Here is a 19,373-nt window from a genome sequence, read left to right on the forward strand (position 1 = left end):
ATCTCGAATCAGTCAAGAAAGTGAAGGTCACCGGAAATGAATTGTGAAGTTTTAGTACTTCGTTCAATCCATCAGCAATTTTTAAAAATAGAAAACAGGCAAATTCACCTCCAGATAAAAGTATTCTTTTTTAATTATTTTAATTCATCTTCAGGATTGTCTTTGAGTAATCGAATTTTTTCTTCTTTCCCTCTCATTTTTTGTTTGTTTGTTTGTTTTAACGAACAACGGATCTAGAAAGCTATTTGAACGCATTTGGGAGAAAATTATTTTGTTTTCTTCAATATCATTTCCTTCTTACCACATGAAGAGTTTTATTTCTATTCATGCATTCCAAATGATGACTTAGCTACTTAAGTAAATACAAATTCTCCAGTCTTTTGAAATTTATTTTAAAACCAATTGTAATCAATTAGGAAAAATGGATTTCAGATAAATATATATAATTTTTTTTTAAAAATTCAGTATTTTGGGGTGTTCTGTGTCTGATACTAATTAAGGTCTTTTTAGTTCCCCTTCCTTTCCAAGTAAGCAAGCAGTTCCCGGACAACTTTATCGTCAAACTCACGGGCGGGGACGACACTGGAGGCTACAGGAGGGTTACCAGTAGAAGGGGGTGGTGGTGGGGGTCCTGTTGGTGGTGACCCTGAGGGTCCTGGAGGTGTTGGTCCTGTGTATCCATCACCTACAACATTGTCCAAAGGTTAATGTCTTGTGAGCTTCTGACAGTGATACACGGATAAGAACTGCACTCAAAGATACATTGTAGATTATTCCTATCAGAAGCATACTTTTTCATGAGTTAATATGAATCAAATTACAATTCAAATTTATTATTTACATGGCAACCCCTACATCAGTACTAAATTCAACAGTCCGAGCATTGCATACTTTAAAATTGAGTGACCTGGATACTCGAAAGGTGCAAACAACGTATGAATTAAGTAATAGATAAAATGGACTAAACCGTGCGATTATCAGACATGTTTCATAGAAGCAACGGTCAACGTCATCGTTTCAGTAATGAATAAACATAGTGCATGTTGAACGAATGAGCAAAACACTTTAAGCGGACACCTTTGTCGCGTCCATTCCAGGTTTTGAATATGCTCCAACTTACCACCGGGCCTCTCAGGACCTTGAACGTATTCACTTAGTTAGAAACGGACAAGAAACATCCGAACAGAGACGAACGGATTAAAAAATTTGCCATCCGTTTGACGTCCGTTAGCTATCCAGTAAGTTGTGACTGAGCGCTAATTAGAACAGTTGAGGTATTGATAATGTCAAATATGCAGAATCAACAGCCTCGAAAAGCGGCGGGAGTGTTTTTCATTTCAAAGGATAACCAACGGAATTACGATCTTCTGCCCTTTTTCATCCGTTTGTTGTCCGTTGGTGTTATCCGGTAAGGTGTGACCCAGCCTTACGCAGGAGATACCAATCTCCCATGCAGAGTTGTCGTTCGTTACTCTCTCAGACACGTGAATGTATGAGCCCGATGGTAGAGAGTGAGGAGATACATGTAGGTATAACTTAACAGAGGAAGAGTACAATTAATAAAAAATAAAGTGGGTTGACTTACCGCTACAGTCGGCGAGGAGAAGCATAGATAAACCAGCGAAAGCATCTGTAAAGGAAGGAATCGATCATTAATAACGCTGGGTTAATTACTCTGCCTTTTCTAAATCTCGAAGGAACAAAAAAGTAGTTTTTTTATTTTAATGATTAGAAAATATGTAGGCTGTAGTTTTGTTCTGAATTAATTAGTATTTCTATGCTAGTATCTTTTGATTCTGTGTCGGTGATGTTTTGTGGGACATTTGTATGACGTCACAAAAACTTACCTCTATATGTCGTCACAGATTGCTCCAATTCTGTATAAAACAAATCAATACATGTAAACATTTACTGCCATTAAACATTAAGATATGCATTTACTTTAACATCTTTGCTTACAACGATATTAGTAAAACTAAAGGGGTTGCACAGAGCTTTGCTAAGTTTAATTCATTGATTGAAGGAATGATTGCCTTATTGGCACATTTGAACATTTAGAAGGGCTATATATCAGCCTATATGCTGTCACACATCCTCAGTGTTTTTTCATACCTGGTGCGCTGCATTCTTGGAGCTGTTGTTGAATTCTTCTGGCAATCACCTCAACTATAAGTCTAGGGAGACGTCCCCGACGTCCGCCATCGTCTTCCTCTTCCCCATCATCTCCGTCATCATCGTTATCATCATCACCTCCTCCCCTATTTCCTCCTCCTCCACGGCTGCCTCCGCGATTTCTTCCACGGAGCTGAAAAATAAAACAATCCTCATTTTGATGTCATTTGCATGAATTATGACTCCGAAATTTAGATAAAGCATTACAGTCTTACGTATACTCTAGTACAAACACAACTATGTTTATAAACAAAGGTGTGCTTTTGTTTTTATATTTTTTCCTTATTTATTTTTTTTTGTGCGCCGTCTCCAAACTTTGCTCTTATTTTCAGTTGATTTTTATTGGGTTTTTTCATTGTTTATCAAAGAAAAATGCTTTAGAAAAAAAGGATGATTAAGAAGTACTTGATACATGTAGTACGTATTAGAGCTAAGTTGGTGGTCACATAAAATATTTTGGACTTTCCGAGCAAAATTATGCTTTGAAGTAGAAAAGGATCTTTGGTCATTTGCACGATGTTTTCTAATTGTCCACGATCCCTACGTTTTTCTCATCGTTTTTCTTTCTTAAGGCTACTGGTCTCATTTAAATCTACTGAAGCAATTAAACCAATTATACTAGATCTGGCTAGATATATAAACTACCCGAGGCTCTGATATTATTCCCCACCTTTTAAATCCTTACAAGAGCGAAAAATTTATTCAGTAGTGATCTTCTCATGCTCATTTTCGAAGGTCCTTAATTTTACCCCGTCACATTATTAAAATACAGGTTCTATGAAGGGTCCACGGCATACATCTTCCCAAGTCGAGGATTTCTGATCCACTCGGCTCCACATAAGAGCGGAGTGGATCAGATACCCTTGGCTTGGGAAGATGACGGCATACTGAGTATTTCATCTAGGGATAAATGGCAGGCATTTTTATTTGCTTTTTTTTTTTTTTGGGGGGGGGGGGGTCTCAGACCTTATATCTTTAAATATCAAAAAATATGGTGAAACATATTAAGTCAGAGGTGATATATTGTGTTAGAAAACCTTTCTTAAAACTTACTTTTTTCCCGTAAATTGACAAGCTTTTACAAATGAATTATAATAACACTTATATCAGATTACTGTGTGACCCCCCCCCCTCCCTTTTCTCATTAAAAGGGGGGGGGGTAAATATTCAAAGAAAAAATAAATTATCCATTTAGAGTACTTAAACGTCATACCAAACAACCATTTATCTAGCAGTCTTTTTGTTTCAATTTCTGATCGACCTTTATCCTCTGCCGGTAGATTTGTTAGCGCTTGTTTTTCAATTAAATTTGTATCTATTTAAAAAGTCTCTAAGAGCTTAAATTCAATTTTTATCATTCAAATTTCTTTTTAGTATTTTTTTTTCAGATTGTTTTCATATTTAACAAAGCGCTTTTAATTTAGAAATGGGTGCTTTTTAATGTGGAATAATGTATGCTGCATTCACAATATTTCCCAGTCATGTTAATAAATTTCTAGCTTAAAAAATAAATACTTTACGGAAGCCTTCATAAAATTATATTTTAAAATTTACAGAAAAGAACAAATATAGTACATGTATAATCTATAAAGAAAAAGAAAAAATGTAAATCAAATTTTTAAAGTTGAAATATTTTTTTGATAATAAGAAAAATAAGTGAACGAACCTGGAATCCATAGGATACAGCCAATAGCCCCAATAACAAAACAAGTAAAAAGTTAATCTTCATGTTGCCTCCTCTGAGCGACTTGCGTAGGACCCTTGACGCCCGAGTCCTTTATACCACCCCGCTACGGTCCGCAGGCCTCGGACAGAAGATCGTGACTACGCTCGTAACGGTACGTTACTTTATTTGTTTGGTAGAAAAATAGATTTTATTTTCTTTACATGTTTATGTTCAATTACTGGGTAGATGTAAAACGTAGGCCAGGGGATGACGGACAGATACGTGTGTAAATGTTTATATTAAACCTGTTTTGACAGGAAAGATATTCATGGGAGGGAGGTCACACTTTGGCAACTTTTTAAAACCAGTTGTCGTAAAAGATTTACCTGAATTATATAGTCATTGATTAAAAAACAATGTTTGTTTTTTAAATATTGAAGGTGTAAAAAAAAAGAGAGAGAGAGAGAGAGAATTATTTCGTGTATTTTTTTCTTGAAAAGTACATGTATTTGTGTACAAAACACAGAAACCACTTTGAAAATATTATAAATTTTTAAAGAATTTTAAAGTTTATATACATAATTTTAATCAAGTTTAACAGTGTTTAAATATGATAAGTTCCAGCTACATGTAAAAAACACATCCCCGTGGGTCATGATTTAAATAAACTTGAATTTACACTATGTCAGAAAGCTTTTATATAGTTTCATCTTTTCAGGCCTATTGAATTTATTTACATTACATTTTAATTAATTTGAATTGTGCAGTATTTGATATTTCACAATAAATTTGGATAATAAGGTCAATTTGTTGATTTTTGTTTCGTCTGTTTTTGGGGCTCTGTTTTTTTCTCTTTTCATTCACTTATCAACATGAATAAGTTAGACATTGAAAAATTGATCATGCATAATGTAATTCACATAGAAAATTGAATGTGGATTCTACAAAGCAAAAGAATATTTTTTTTTTATCCAACCACATGGCTGAAAACAAGACTTTCTGTAAAAGTAGAAATATATAGTTTTTGAAGACCATGTATTTAGTTTAAAATTAGATTTAATGGAATAGCATGTGGTAAGGCTTAATGACATCTGGACACGACATAATGACAGAAATTTACATCCACTGTGAACACCAATAACATTAAAAGTGCCATCTAGAATAACATTTGTATTTCCATCAGAGGTCAAAATGGATAGCTCTAACTTTAATGTTAATATTGATTTATGGTGGCATATTTCTGCCCCATGTGTGCAAGTTATTTTTCTGTCAAATATGTTGTCATGCAAGATAAATATGTTGACATGCAAGATAGGTATGTCAACATGCAACATAACTACGTTGACATGCAGGAAAATTGCAATCAAATAAGAATGATAAAAAATCTTTAAAAAATTTCAAATATTGCCCACATGTGACATCCAATATGCTAGATGCTACTTATTTATGTCGACATGCAAGTTATTTATGTTGACATGCGAAATAAATATGTTGGCATGCAAGTTATTTATGTCAACATGCAACTTAGGTATGTTAACATGCTACTTATTTATGTCAACATGCAACTTAGTTATGTCAACATGCAACTAAGTTATGTTGACATGCAACTTAGTTATGTTGAGTAGCGGATATATATATAATTTTAAAAGAGTAAATATCCAAAAATGAAATCACAAATCAATGAAAATGTCTGAAGACCCAGGAATGGCGAAAAAGTTTACAGTGAATATGATCGATTTTTTTTTTTTTTTTTTTTTTTTTTTTTTTTTTTTTTTTTTAGATATGGTCGATTTTAAAAATGATAAGATTTTGAATTAAATGATCGAATTTAAATGCAAAAGAAATTATGTGATACACAATTTGAACATTTGTGCGAGCGTGCAGATTCGTTACTACCCAAGACACGTGCATTGAGGCACGTTCTGGGTTTTTTTTTTGTCGGTAAAATTGAAGTTGATTTTAATAATCGAAAATTTATTCAAGCAGATGTTGCAGTTTTAAGTATTTTCTATAATACGGACAACAAAGTATAAATTGAATTTCCTTAGATAAAATGTCCTGGCGATTCAGAAACGTGACCGTAGATTATAAAACATTTTTATGGCCCCTCTCTGCGGGCGACCTGTAGTAATTAGTGTGTCCGTCCGTTCATCTGTTCGTCTGAGGTCTCCTTTTAAAGGGTGTGCAGTGACCTTGAACTATGTTTCAATGTCTAAGGTTAAGGTCATAGCAGAACTGTATCTGAAAAATGCATGTAAACATAAATAAGTTGCATGGTGACATAATGTTGCATGTCAACATATTTATCTTGCATGTCAACATAACCAAGTTGCATGTCGACATAAATAAGTTGCATGTTGACATAAATAAGTTGCATGTCGACATAAATAAGTTGCATATCAACAAATTTATCTCGCATGTTAACGTAAATAATATGCATGTTGACATAAATAAGTAGCATCTAACATGTTGGATGTCACATGTGGGCGATATTTAAGATTTTTGAAGATTGTTTATTATAATGATTTTTATTTGATTGCAATTTTCTTGCATGTCAACATAGTTATGTTGCATGTTGACATAACTATCTTGCATGTCAACATATTTATCTTGCATGTCAACATATTTGATAGAAAAATAATTTGCACACAAGGGGCAGAAATATGCCACCATATTGATTACTACAGTACTGGATGATTTTTTAAGCTATAAAAGATTCTTTTTTTTTCATTGGATGAGAGGATTACGTTGAGTAAGGAGAATTATTGTATTTTTTACGTGTGCTCTGTGATATTGAGGTCAGATGATGATCACGTACTGTCCACATGCAGTGAAATATTTTAAAAATCTGTTCACTCAACCAAACCTTTATAATGATCTGTCAACTGACCATTTAATTCTGACCCGAAGACTAGTATGATGACTTGTGAAGTCGTAAATTGAAAATACATCAACCAGCCTTTAAGATGGTTACGTACTTGACAAGCTTTCAATGTCTACGTGTATATCAAAATGACTATTCAACCAAAACAGCCAGATATTTAACACAGATAACTAACGATACATACGTACATCTCTTGTATGTTGACGAAACTAAAAGTTGTACGTATATACCATCACTGACGGATTTATGGAGGATACCCCGGGAATTTACAAACATATTTATTGTATGTATACAAATTAAAGAATCACAAATCAATTTTTTTTTCGTCTCAAAATGGAGTAACCCTCTGATACAGATTAACTCCCAAGTGAATAATTCCAGACTATCCGATAGTTTGTCTTACCAGGAAGTCCAATACATAATTTAAATGTCACAACCATTTAAAATTCCTGTTTTCTTCTGCCAATTTTTTTTTTTATAATTACTAATACTATTTTTTTTTAAAAAAATAATTATTTTATGATATTTGACCTAAAACATTTGTACTTAATTGTTTTTTTTACTGTTAAAATTGGGATATTTCTTGCCAATGTCCTTAAAGTTTTAGGGATATTTCTTGCCAATGTCCTTAAAGTTTTAGGGTTATTTCTTGCCAACGTCCTTAAAGTTTTAGGGATATTTCTTGCCAATATCCTTAAAGTTTTAGGGATATTTCTTGCCAATATCCTTAAAGTTTCAGGTTGAAATGATAAATCATTGCTCTTTTTATTCACTGTGTCAAAATTTTCAGATTTGTCAATGGTAAGACATAACATTCATTTCTGAAAAAAAGGAAAAGAGAGCTTCATACTTCATACTATTTTCCATTTGAATATAATGCTTTTGTTGTAAATGAAAATCTATATTGGGAATTTTAATTTTTTAAGGAGTCGTTACTCCTTTAAGTTTTCCTCCAATTAATTATATCACAATTGTTATTAAAAAATAGAAAAACAAAATAAACAAAAAGTGTTTGTAAAACACTGATGTCCCCTTTTGACAGGCAGCTCATGTCCTAGATGAAAGTTTTTGCAAAAGTAGGTCAAACTCAAAGGTCATGAGGTAAAAATATGATGGCTCTCAAAGAAAGGCCTTGTCACAAGAAATACACATTGAAATATGAAAACCCTTCAGAAATTATTACCAACTTAATTTTTTTTCAAAAGTACTTGTGTAGGTCAGACTCCGAAGTTAAGGTCATGAAGTCAAAAACAGAGGTACCAAAGATAGGTCTTGTCACAAAGCATGCATATAAGACATATGAAAGCCTTATCACCAGTAGTTCCTAATAAAACATTTAAGGTCAAACTTTAAGATCAAGATTAATAATATTGGTATCCAAAGGTCTTTTCATGAAGTATATACACATGGAAAATTTGCATGACGTAGCACCAACTGTTAAGAAGTTATGACCAAGGTTTAAGTTTTTCAAAAGAAAAACAAACTCCAAGGTCAAGATCAGAAAGTAAAAAATGTTGGTACCCAAGGGAAGGCCTTATCACATGGAATGCACAAGTAAAATATGGAAGCTGTAGCACCAATCATTCAGAAGATATTAGCAAGGTTAAAGTTTTTCAAAAGTAGGCCAAACTCCGAAGTCAAGACATCAGATTAAAATTAATGGTACATGTACCCAAGTAAAGGTCTTGTCATAAGAAATACACCAGAGAATTACATTAAAGCCCTAGCACCAGCGTTCAAAAGTTATAAGCAGGGTTGAAGTTTTTGCAGATAAACAGATTAACAGACATACAGATTAGAGCAAAAAGTATATGCCCCAGAATCTACGATTACGGCGGCATAATAAAAATGTATTGAAATATAAGAACAAGTTCTGTTGAAGTTTAAAAGTTTTACACGCATGATCTGCATCGTCTAAATAATTCTTCCACTTAAACGTGCATGTGGGTAAACAGAAACGTCTAGATGATGCACAATGATTAGAACGACTGTGCAGTATGGCATGTCAAACGTTGCAATATTCGATCTTTTCCATTTGCATTGTATAATTTTCCATTTGTATTGTATAATTTTTATTTGTATTGTATAATTTTCTATTTGTATTGTATAATTTTCATTTGTATTGTATAATTTTTATTTGTATTGTATAATTTTCCATTTGCATTGTATATTAATTTCTTATTTGTATTGTAAAATTTCTTATTTGTATGCGATAATTTTTCATTTGTATTGTATCCGCGGACTGTTTATTTGTTTCGTTACGAAGGATTTCATTGGTCAAGTTTCAGCCTGTATCGGGTTGAAGATGTTCCGGATGCTCAAAGCAAACTGGGCTCATATTATTTGCTTGCTTGATTGATTGGTTATTGTTTAACGCCGAGTCGGCAATATTTCAGCCATATTTCGGCGGCATATGTATTTGCGTGCATGTTAGACGGTCATTTGATTCTAAAAAGGGAGCGCTGGTAGATGGCAAATAAATAATCTGTCCTTAGAAATGCTGACTGAGAAAATAAATAAATTGACCTTGAGTGGTGGTAACTACCCCCACCCCCAAAAAACTGAGTTTTCGGGTTTGGGCGGATTTTCTTCTTTTTGTTTTTCTCCTTGTCTCTGGTCATATTGGAAATAAATATTCTCTCCTGCGAGAGAATGAAAATAAATAATCGGATTCGACACCCCCCGAGAATCAAATGGTCGTCCCTTAGCATGCACCGGAAATAGAGGAGCCGAGTTTGTGTTTGTAGAGAGTGCGCGATCGGAATTGTGGGAAGGGTACCAGACTAAGTTTGTGATGGGCACCTGAGACCTTTATGCAGACTAAATTTATGACCAATGACATCCTTCGTAACGAAATAAATAAACAATCCTCGGATACAATACAAATGTAAATTTATCGCATATAAATAAGAAATTATACAATACAAATAAGAAATTATACAATGCAAATGGAAAATATAGAATACAAATGAAAAATTATACAATACAAATGATTTTTTTTACAACACAAATGGAAAATATAGAATACAAATAAACATTATACAATCCAAATGGAAAATTATAAAATCCAAATGGAAAATGATAGAATACAAATAAAAATTATACAATACAAATGGAAAATTATACAATACAAATGAAAAATTATACAATACAAATAAAAATTATACAATACAAATGAAAAATTATACAATACAAATAAAAATTATACAATACAAATGGAAAGTTATACAATACAAATGGAAAAGATCGAATATTGCAACGTTTGACATGCCATAGTGCAGCACCCCTCTTTCTGAACATGTGATTGGATTATTTTGTTCACTAAACATTTTTTTTACACCCCAGGAGCAAGCCTCTACAGAAATGATCCAGAGTTGTAATGAGAGCGCAACAAAAAGTTTTTCTTTGGGATGGTGAGCACAGAAATTGCACAAACTAGAGCAACTTACTACGCGCACTTTTTCACACTCCTAGCCCTCGATACTAGTTACAGTGGGAGTGATGGACTCATTTTCTTTTCTTTTTTTTTTATTAGAAATTCCCACTGTAACAAGGGTCATGTTTGTATATGTGTAGGTTTTATACAGTGTATATTACTATTGTTATAAAAAAAAAAATTAAACAATCAATTATATATGGATAAAATTTCCCTTTTTTCCAAATTTTTCTTCAGTCACTTTCTGAGTTTTATGTATCTATTACTGTGTATTGTGCATATATACATATATGGTTTATACAGATATTGGTGGAATTATTAATAATTTATTCCTTATTGAATATAGTAGTATAAACAGTTGAATTGTGATGGAAGAGTAATACGCCCTGTGTACTAAACAATGTTAATTAACGTATCAGTTTAGGTTGATATTATTTATTAGCTGATTAAGTGTATTGTCATATTATCTTGGAACTGTCTGTGTATATTATATAATATTACACAAATGAATACATACATGTTTTTAATAAAAAATAAAAAAAAAAAAACTGGATAAGAAGTGTAATTATACAATGTAGAAAATATAGTTAAACCGTATGACTCTTGAAATCATGATAGAGAATAACTGAAAATAACTTGAATTTAACCCACCTTTCCATTTATGAGTCATCATGCGTAGAGATGTATAAAGGAAGACTTTGCCCTTCTCAACAACATAGACAAGCTATTTAATAGAGTGCTTCCCTCACGTTTCTGGATATGCTCCCTATGCATATTTATGAATGAAGATAAAATTGTGGGGACAATTGATGAATTTTGGACTACATGTTTTTTTGAAGTGTGGTTATTAATGTTTAGTTGTATATATACATGTATACCATGAATGTAATGGGTACAAACACGCTGTATTTCAGAAGTACAGACGAGTATATTTTCCAGTTTATTTAAGCCACGAGTCTCTCTGTCTATTCCGTTTCAGTGAAATAGAATGGAACAAAAATTCGTGCCTTGTAGAAAACACTTGCTCAATCAATCCATTAACGCTTAACTAGTTATAATGAAATATGATGATAACGAACTGTAATCAAGCTCAAAAGTCCATTGGAGCAATACAAATTTGGAACAGAGCAAGCACGGACCTCTGAAAACATCAGAGGTAGGAGCAGGTGCCATGGAGTAGTAAGCATCCCTTGTCGACAGGTTACACCCACCGAGTGCTCCTTGTCAGGAAAATCCAGAAAATTCAGTGTAAAAATAATGGCCTAACAATTTATTTGAAAAACGTTAGTGAGCATCCGACTTGATGATACATTTTAATTGCTAACAAGGTCATCGTATCGACCATAAAATTTGCGAAATGTTAACTTTAAACGAGACTGTTGATATCCGTTTATCATCAACTTATTTGCCAATAGTTTGCCTCGTTTTAGAAATTGTTCGTCCATAGAACATGCTCTTGCGTATCGAATCAACTGGGAGAAATAAACTCCAAATGCTGGTGAAAATGGTATATTGCTACATAAACAAGGGAAGTTGACGATAGAAAAGTTGAAGTCATGTTTATCATAAAGTGTTGTTGTTAGTTTGCCATTTATGTCCTTTTTTCTATTAAAATATCCAACTACTGTAGATTCCTTATTTTAGGCGAGTACTTAATATCACGAATTGGCCCAAGGACGTCAAATCGCGAGAACAATAATTCACGAATGGGTGATTTATCTAGATATTTTATATACATTAAAGCATCACAAGTAATAGCTTTTCAAAAAGCTTGCCTGACTAATCAATCAATATCTATGGAACGTATAAGCAAGACAGGTGCTAAACGTTTCCGTCATCAAGGAGCGACATAGTTGCGATACTTCATTACACAAGATGTACAATTGACTTTCTCAAATCTCATAACCAAATACAGTAAAACTTGTTGAATCCGGATGTTGTGCATTCCGGCATGTTGTTCAGTCCGGCGTAATATTTTAGTCCCCTGAATTTCCTTTATAATTTATGTTTAATAAATGTTGTTCAATCCGGATCTTGCCTATTCTGCAAACCGGCCGCTATTTAAAGAACTAACTGCTCATAATTAGTACAAATTATCTCCTCTAATCCGGCCACTTATTTTTACCTGTGCCCGCTGGTCATTAGAGAAGTCTCGCGTGGGGTAATTATTGTCCCGTTAATGATCTATCCTGTATCGACAGTTTAGATTTTAACAAACGTGATAAAAAAATCATTAATGGCTCAAGTAAGGCGAGGAAATTAACTCGCAAAAGAACGAGTAATAGTGATGGTTGGGTAGAAAAACTTGGAGACTTGTTCATGACCAGTCCTCCTTTCTACTTTCGTTTTGTGTGCACGACGTGCAATTCGAATTACTTCCCTTTGTGTCGCTAGTTTACAACGACCATAACGACACAAGATTTTGGTTCAATATTCATTATAACATTTGAAGTGTCTTAATATTCAATCATATTAATTTTAAAAGAAAGAAATTAATTAGGAATCTGTCCCTAACAAAATAATATTTACAACGACGATGAGGTTTTGGAGTGTGTTTAAAACATTTAAGGATTTTCAAATTTAATAAATGACCAAGAGATATTATATTTCGTTACTGAATAAAAAACTTAAACAGAAATGAAAATTCTGAAGAACAAAAAGAGTTTAAAACAAACGGAAATAGAGGATTTTTTTTCAAGTGAAAAGTAAAAAATGACACATTTGATCAAGTATTTATTTACCACTCTATGTTTATGTAATTTTTAACTTTCTATAATGGTTCAATTTTCTCCAATCCGGATGTTGTCTAATCCGACCAAAAATTTTGGAACCACTGGTCGCCGGATTAGACAAGTTTTACTGTACTACAGATTAACGAATATCTAAGACATGCCACTGTTCAATCATTTATTAGTTAGCCCACGGGCTGACAAGTTACGTTGAGGTGAAACTCTAAGTGCGCTAGCGTAGATTATAATTTTGGGAAAAATAGTTAGATGATTCTAAAGAAATTCATATTACATGTACTCTCTTACTAGAGGGCGCGCTTCTCTGGTCAGTGATAGATTGATGAGACGGCCTCTTGGTCTGTTTTCCGTCGTTCTCGACATCGAAGTAAATAATGAACAGTTTTAACTGCCTTTTCTTGAAGTGTTTGAGACAAAAATGCTTCAATGCTGCTCTAGAACTCAAAGTAAATGGACTGTACACTTTATAACTAGAGCAAAACAAGATACTAATAACCCCCCCCCCCCCCGGACGAAACTCACGCGCTGATGGTCTTACCATATACATGTACATGTATTATAAATGAGCTTAAAAATACATCTTTATGGGTAGTTTTAAAATTGTTAAGTTTTTTCTTTTCAATCGATTTCAGGACCTTTCTCATAATTATAATAACGTGCTTTTATGTGAAATGAAAACTAGTACAGATCATGATGTCTTCTGCATTTTGCCGATTCTTTGCTTAGAACATTAGGGGAGTTAAGCCCATTCCCCTATGGGTACTGACCTACTCTTGTCACTATCCTTGCATGTTCATCACTATGCTACTGGCTGACTTTCTAAGCTTTTTTAAAAACCTAACCTTGTAACGTACATTATTAATAAATGTAATATTGAAAGAAAAGGTGGAAAACATACTGAATCAAGAAGGGATGTCCCATTTACTAGGTCGAGGGAGTTTGTTTATTATTGGACTAGTTCACTTATGGGATAAATAGTAAGAATAATCAGCAAATCCATTGCTTTAGTGTTGCCTGCCCATATACACTGTGTTCTTTTAAAAATGAGATAAAATTTACTGTTAATAAAAAATCTGAAGCTTAAGAATCAGGTTAAAAGAATAAACGTTATTTATTTCCATAGAAGTTATCACACCCATTCATTAGAACAATCCAAGAAAAGGCGCGAAGATAATTTACGTGACATTTGGCGCGAAATGATTGTGTCACCCCTTTCGTAGAAGGCAAATGGACTGATCCAGTAGTTTAGAAATGCAGAAAAAATGTTACGCGGACATGCCCGTACAAAGAATCGCAAAGAATAAACATGTGCATGCAAAAAACTTAAGGAATTAAACATAACATTATTTTGCATCAGTAATATGATTCTTTCTTCTGCAAACTGTATTTGTTTAAATGCAGGTAACAAATTCCAGTGTAAATCAGCTTCCAGAAAATCTAGTTCATTAAGAATGATCGCTTAGTTTCGGATCTTGAAAAAATTAATCCTTATACTGCCTGACGCACGTGGCGTCAGGCAATAAAAATTTAGAAAAGCGAAAAAAATTATTTCGCGAGCGGTGCTTCTCGCGTAATTACGCGATAATTTATTCCTCGCGTATATGTAGGAATCTACAGTATGTGTAAGACTCTATGGTGTCTTTTATTTCGATTTCAAAGGGATATATCGAATAATCTAGCTGCAGAACTGTAGCGTTATGGTTTTACATTTTAATCTTTGGCGAAGCCCCCTTAAGCTTCTGGATTCTAGAGATTTTGTAGGGTAAAATGAGGTCTACCGAGTAGATACTTTTACATTTTCTTGATGAAACTATGATTTACGCTTTGACAAATTAAGGGAGGCGCCGGGTGCACCCCCTTAAATCCGCCACTGGAACATTTACTGGTACCCGCCATGTATCTTTGCTAAAACTGGTTTTCAAGGCAACCTGTATAAAATTTTTCTTAAACATTGGACTCTTCTATCAATAAAACATATGATATACAAATCAATGATACAGTATTTTAGCATTGAAACCTATCTATACAGAGATTAATATAAACAATAAAAAGTCTTTCTTTATTTATTAATGCAGGATTTATAGTTTAAATCATTGCAGAAAGAAATTAAATACATATGTATGTTTTTCTGCAATAGTTGCAATTGCAACGCAATCTCGGGCTTTCCGACAAGCGGAAAAACAACCTCGAAAGTATTACGTAGGCGTCCATGACAACTTCCCTTTTTATAAACATTGAAATAAACATAAGTAGCTGTGGAGTTTAGAGCTAACTTCATTGACTGTAGAGATATAACCTTACATATCCTATAGAAGGGACAATCAGCTCTGTCTAGCCAATACTTCAACTGACATTTTGTAATACATTCAATTTGGTTTTTTTTTCCGAGCTTGCTCGAAAGGCTCAAGAAGATGCATGGCCATAGGAACCGGGGGGAAGGGCGACAGGTCTGATGACCTTTTTTTTTTGTTTGCTTGTCAAGGAATTTTGGAAGTAGATAGTGCAACCCCAATTGAAAATGTATGGTTGTGTCCCCTCAAAGTGAAATTGCTTCCTACGGGCCTGAGATATGTTTGCAATTATTGTAATCGCTTTAAAATTCCCGTACTAAAATTAAACAAAGAAGGCATTTTATTGTTTAAATGAAGAACAGTATTTACAAACTTTAACTCCTCCAGTGACTAATTATAAAACTGAATTTTTTCTTTAATTTAAAATGGCATGGAAGCGCAAAAAAGCAACAGGCAATTAAAAAAAGTAAACATATCAAGTGAAAACTTTTATTATGCAATATTACGAAGATCAATTTTAGAACGTGTGGTTACACAAATCGTACAGAATGAAAACAGAACTTACAGAAGGCAAACATCTAATCTTATTACCCAATAAAACATTTTACACTAAACACTACATCCTGACGCTAAATATGGGTTACAGCCTCTGAAATGACAAAACTCGCTAATCAGAAAAGGAACTGACGATATTTAATAAAAATTTCACAGGACCTCTAGAAATTTCACTACTCCATTTCCCTCCTAGTGGATCCTCTTACGGAAATCATTTTCTGGTCTCCGCATTGTCTTTCGGTCGGAGATGCACTTCCTCTTTACGTCATCCTGTTCAGATAGATAGCAGCCACTAACAAATCAAAGGCCAAACTGGACACAACGCTTCTGACGGCGTGGCGTTTATTCCACACCTGAATTTTTTCTCTCACCCAAGTTTCACCTTAAGGAAACAAGTATTATTTTCATTAATAACATTATATATATTATAGATATACACAAATAAAATATCAAAATAATTAATAGTGTTGATTGAACAATAACCAATAATATGAATAATATACAGAACTTTACTGTAAATAATCTTTGACACCATAGTGAATTGATATCAACAATCAATCCGTTATTGGACTCTACCTTTTCTTTCCAGGACGCTCTCATCCAGTAGTCGGTTAATGTCCGGTATCATGACCAGTAATGTCCAAGGCCACACAGATATAAAGGTAAGACCACCAGCGAGCCACAACCACCGGTGGTCACTCGCGTTACTGAAGTACCACACAGCGGCCGCGGAGGTGGAACCCAGGATCGCCAGTTTTCCCTGTAAATTCAGAATTATTTCAACATTTCAACATCAAGTTTCCACACCGACAAATTAACTGCTGTATTCACATCTTATTGCATCATTTTGAAAGCTTATCTTTAGTATCAAAAGACAATTAGGAAATCATACAGGAAAATAAAAGAAATTGCAAGGTAAAACTGTATTATCTAGACTAAGTATATATCCAGGTAGGCTAAGCCTGTCAACTATTTTCAACCAGAAGTACAACATATTAAAGTGTTATACCAGCTGAACACTTTAGAAAACTTCAATATTTCAATTAAGGATATTCACTCCAGTCAGGAAGGATAACCTTCAATATTATAATATCTTTTGGTGCAACAATTTTCATTTCATGCATCTCGATATGAGTTAATGCTCTTTGAAATCTTAGAAACTGTCTTGTAATTTTTTTTTAGACATTTGAACACTATAAAAGAACAAAAATAAATACATTTTTAGAGAAATCGAATTTCCTTTAGTCTAGCATTAGATACCACTGCTTATTAGCATGATATGAAATTAAAAGTGATCTGTTAAGTCTTACAATGATAGCACAAACGTTTTACACTATGCATTAGGCCAAATAAAAAAATATGTGTGGTTCCGGTTACCCGACCGTCCCTATTTTATACCCCCGACCCTAAACTTTTTTTGGCAATTTTCATATTTTTTCCGGAATTTTCCCCAATTTCCATCAATGGCTCCGGTTTAAGTTTTAGCAATGACGGCCCCCTTGCACAACATAGTGCAAGTGTTTATTAGTGTTAAATCCAAAGCAAGCTAGCATGTAGGTGTACCCTACCAATATTGACTAGTATATTATCACACCACATGTAAATGTCATTTGCAAAGTAGTGATAAGTATTATTTAGAAAAATTAAGAAAATCATTTTGCTTAAAAAAAAAAAAAAAAAAAAAAAAAAAAAAAAAATCCCTACCTACCTACCCTCATTTTTTGGAGGTGTAACCGGAACCACACATATTTTTTTGTTTGGCCTTATATAACAATTGAAGTTAAAAGGACTTAAGTACCAAATTAAAAAACCTGCGATTTTCTCTAAATGCCTGGATACCTAAATTTTTTATCCTAAAATATATTTGTTGATCATTTTCCAATAAAAAAAAAAATGAAGAACAGGTGCTTTTATTCGCATTTCTGCAAAATATATTTGAAATTTGATAATTTTCCCTATATAATATAACTAACTTTAATGATGATACACATTAATGCGAGAATATTCAGAGACATTTTTGCTAGAATTTTGAAATACCCAACTCCTGGTTTTCAGAACCTGAGGATCGGACTACCTTAAGCAATAAATGCAAGTGAAACTATATGATCATCCCACCCACCCCAAATACATTAAAAATACGTGTTTTATAAGTATATGTATAAATATACTTTAATATAGTGGAGTTGGATTTATTACTTTTAAAAAAAAATATTGATAAAGCAGTGAAGCTTTCGGTATTCAGTGCCCGCTCCTGTTCCACTAAGTATGTTAGATCCGCGCCCTTACATGAACTACGCAAAAGTTTACCTGGTACTTCCTAGAGAGTGTGTAACACAATCTCCATTCGTTCAACAGTGTTTTGGTATCGTGGACCGTTCTGAAGAGTGTTGGTACATGTACCAGGTTGATGTACCATGCCGCCCCCGAAAAATAGGCGGTGCAGCCGACAGCGGCAAACCCCGCCAAATCCAGCAGTTTCTGTCGGTCCATCGTCAATTCTCTTCTGAATAGGAATCTCCGAGGAGTTGCGAACGTGCACTTAACTTTGTTTACATTATTTTGACCTTAAATGACCTAAATATTTTATCAGTTGGGATAACTCCTGCTTTCTTACGAAATACCTGTTTTTCCGCATACGAAATGATCATCAGCGTTTACCTGAGGTCAGATATTATTGATCCAAAGAAAGGCTCTGGACGATATGGCAGTTAAATCATTTATTTCATATCTGTGGATCGTGTTTGATGAAATATAATGCTCAAATTTCAAGTGCCAGTTACACAAAGAAATTCTGCCGGCATAAAAAAAATTCGGTCGTTAACCCCTCGTGTGTTCCAGATAATCTGTTATAAATAGGAGGAAACATGTTATCTTCGTTTTTTTTTCCTTACAGAAATGTTTTCTTACAATTGTCGACACGATTACTGGTAGCATTTGTCTCCTATACATGTATAAGCATCATTTTCCTATTTATTCAAAACAAGTACATGTATATACGTGTAGTATTGTTTCTAACTTTAAGAAGAAAGGGTCCTCTGCTCTAAATTTCTTTTTAAAATTTCCAACATTGACTTTTAAATTTAGCATTAAATTCGATCAATCAATTCTTAATTACATAAACTACAATATTCGCATCTTATTGCATCATTTTTGTGTCGCCTACAGAGCAGGGCGGCACTAAGAGATCACTTAACTCGGCGTCTGTCTGTCTGCCTGTCCATTTGTCACATCCTTTACCTCAAGAACTGTAAGAGGTATGGATTTGATATTTTGCACATATATTGCTTGGCACTATGGCCTTTGTAAATTATCATGATTATCAACTTTGTGACCTTTGTAGATTTATTTACATCTTTGATGAAGCTACAAAGTTGGCGACACCTGCGTTCCTTGGAACACTCTAGCTAAAATCAAATTTTTATTATTACGTAAGACTTAAATTTTATTTTATATATAACAATATAGGTGCAGAACGGTATCTCTTTGCTTGGGAAAATTCGGACAGTTAAAGCAGAGAGATACAGATCCAAGAGTTGTAAAAACCTTCGATTTACGCCGCCGCTTTTTTGTCGCTCGCTTCGGACATGATTTCTTGTATTTCATTCATGCTTTTCTCCGCTTT

General features: G+C 33.7%; 2 protein-coding genes across 2 annotated transcripts; both read right to left on the reverse strand.

Moving 5' to 3' along the window:
• Positions 1 to 469: 469 nt before the first annotated feature.
• On the reverse strand, positions 470 to 3,901 carry LOC133187996 (uncharacterized). The gene is made up of 5 exons (XM_061323385.1): positions 3,839 to 3,901; positions 2,113 to 2,305; positions 1,848 to 1,877; positions 1,586 to 1,630; positions 470 to 685 (listed from the first exon to the last, which is right to left on the reverse strand). Exons 1-5 carry the CDS (start codon positions 3,899 to 3,901, stop codon positions 507 to 509), a joined length of 510 nt encoding a protein of 169 aa, XP_061179369.1. The 3' UTR covers positions 470 to 506.
• An 11,796-nt stretch (positions 3,902 to 15,697) lies between these two features.
• Positions 15,698 to 18,269, reverse strand: LOC133187733 (uncharacterized). The gene is made up of 3 exons (XM_061323132.1): positions 18,059 to 18,269; positions 16,328 to 16,511; positions 15,698 to 16,133 (listed from the first exon to the last, which is right to left on the reverse strand). Exons 1-3 carry the CDS (start codon positions 18,239 to 18,241, stop codon positions 16,012 to 16,014), a joined length of 489 nt encoding a protein of 162 aa, XP_061179116.1. The 5' UTR covers positions 18,242 to 18,269; the 3' UTR covers positions 15,698 to 16,011.
• Between the last annotated feature and the right edge of the window lie 1,104 nt (positions 18,270 to 19,373).

This window comes from Saccostrea echinata, unplaced genomic scaffold, assembly GCF_033153115.1.
Source record: "Saccostrea echinata isolate AGI-Se365-2 ecotype Australia unplaced genomic scaffold, CSIRO_AGI_Sech_v1 ptg000015l, whole genome shotgun sequence".
NCBI classification, from domain to species: Eukaryota; Metazoa; Mollusca; class Bivalvia; order Ostreida; family Ostreidae; genus Saccostrea; species Saccostrea echinata.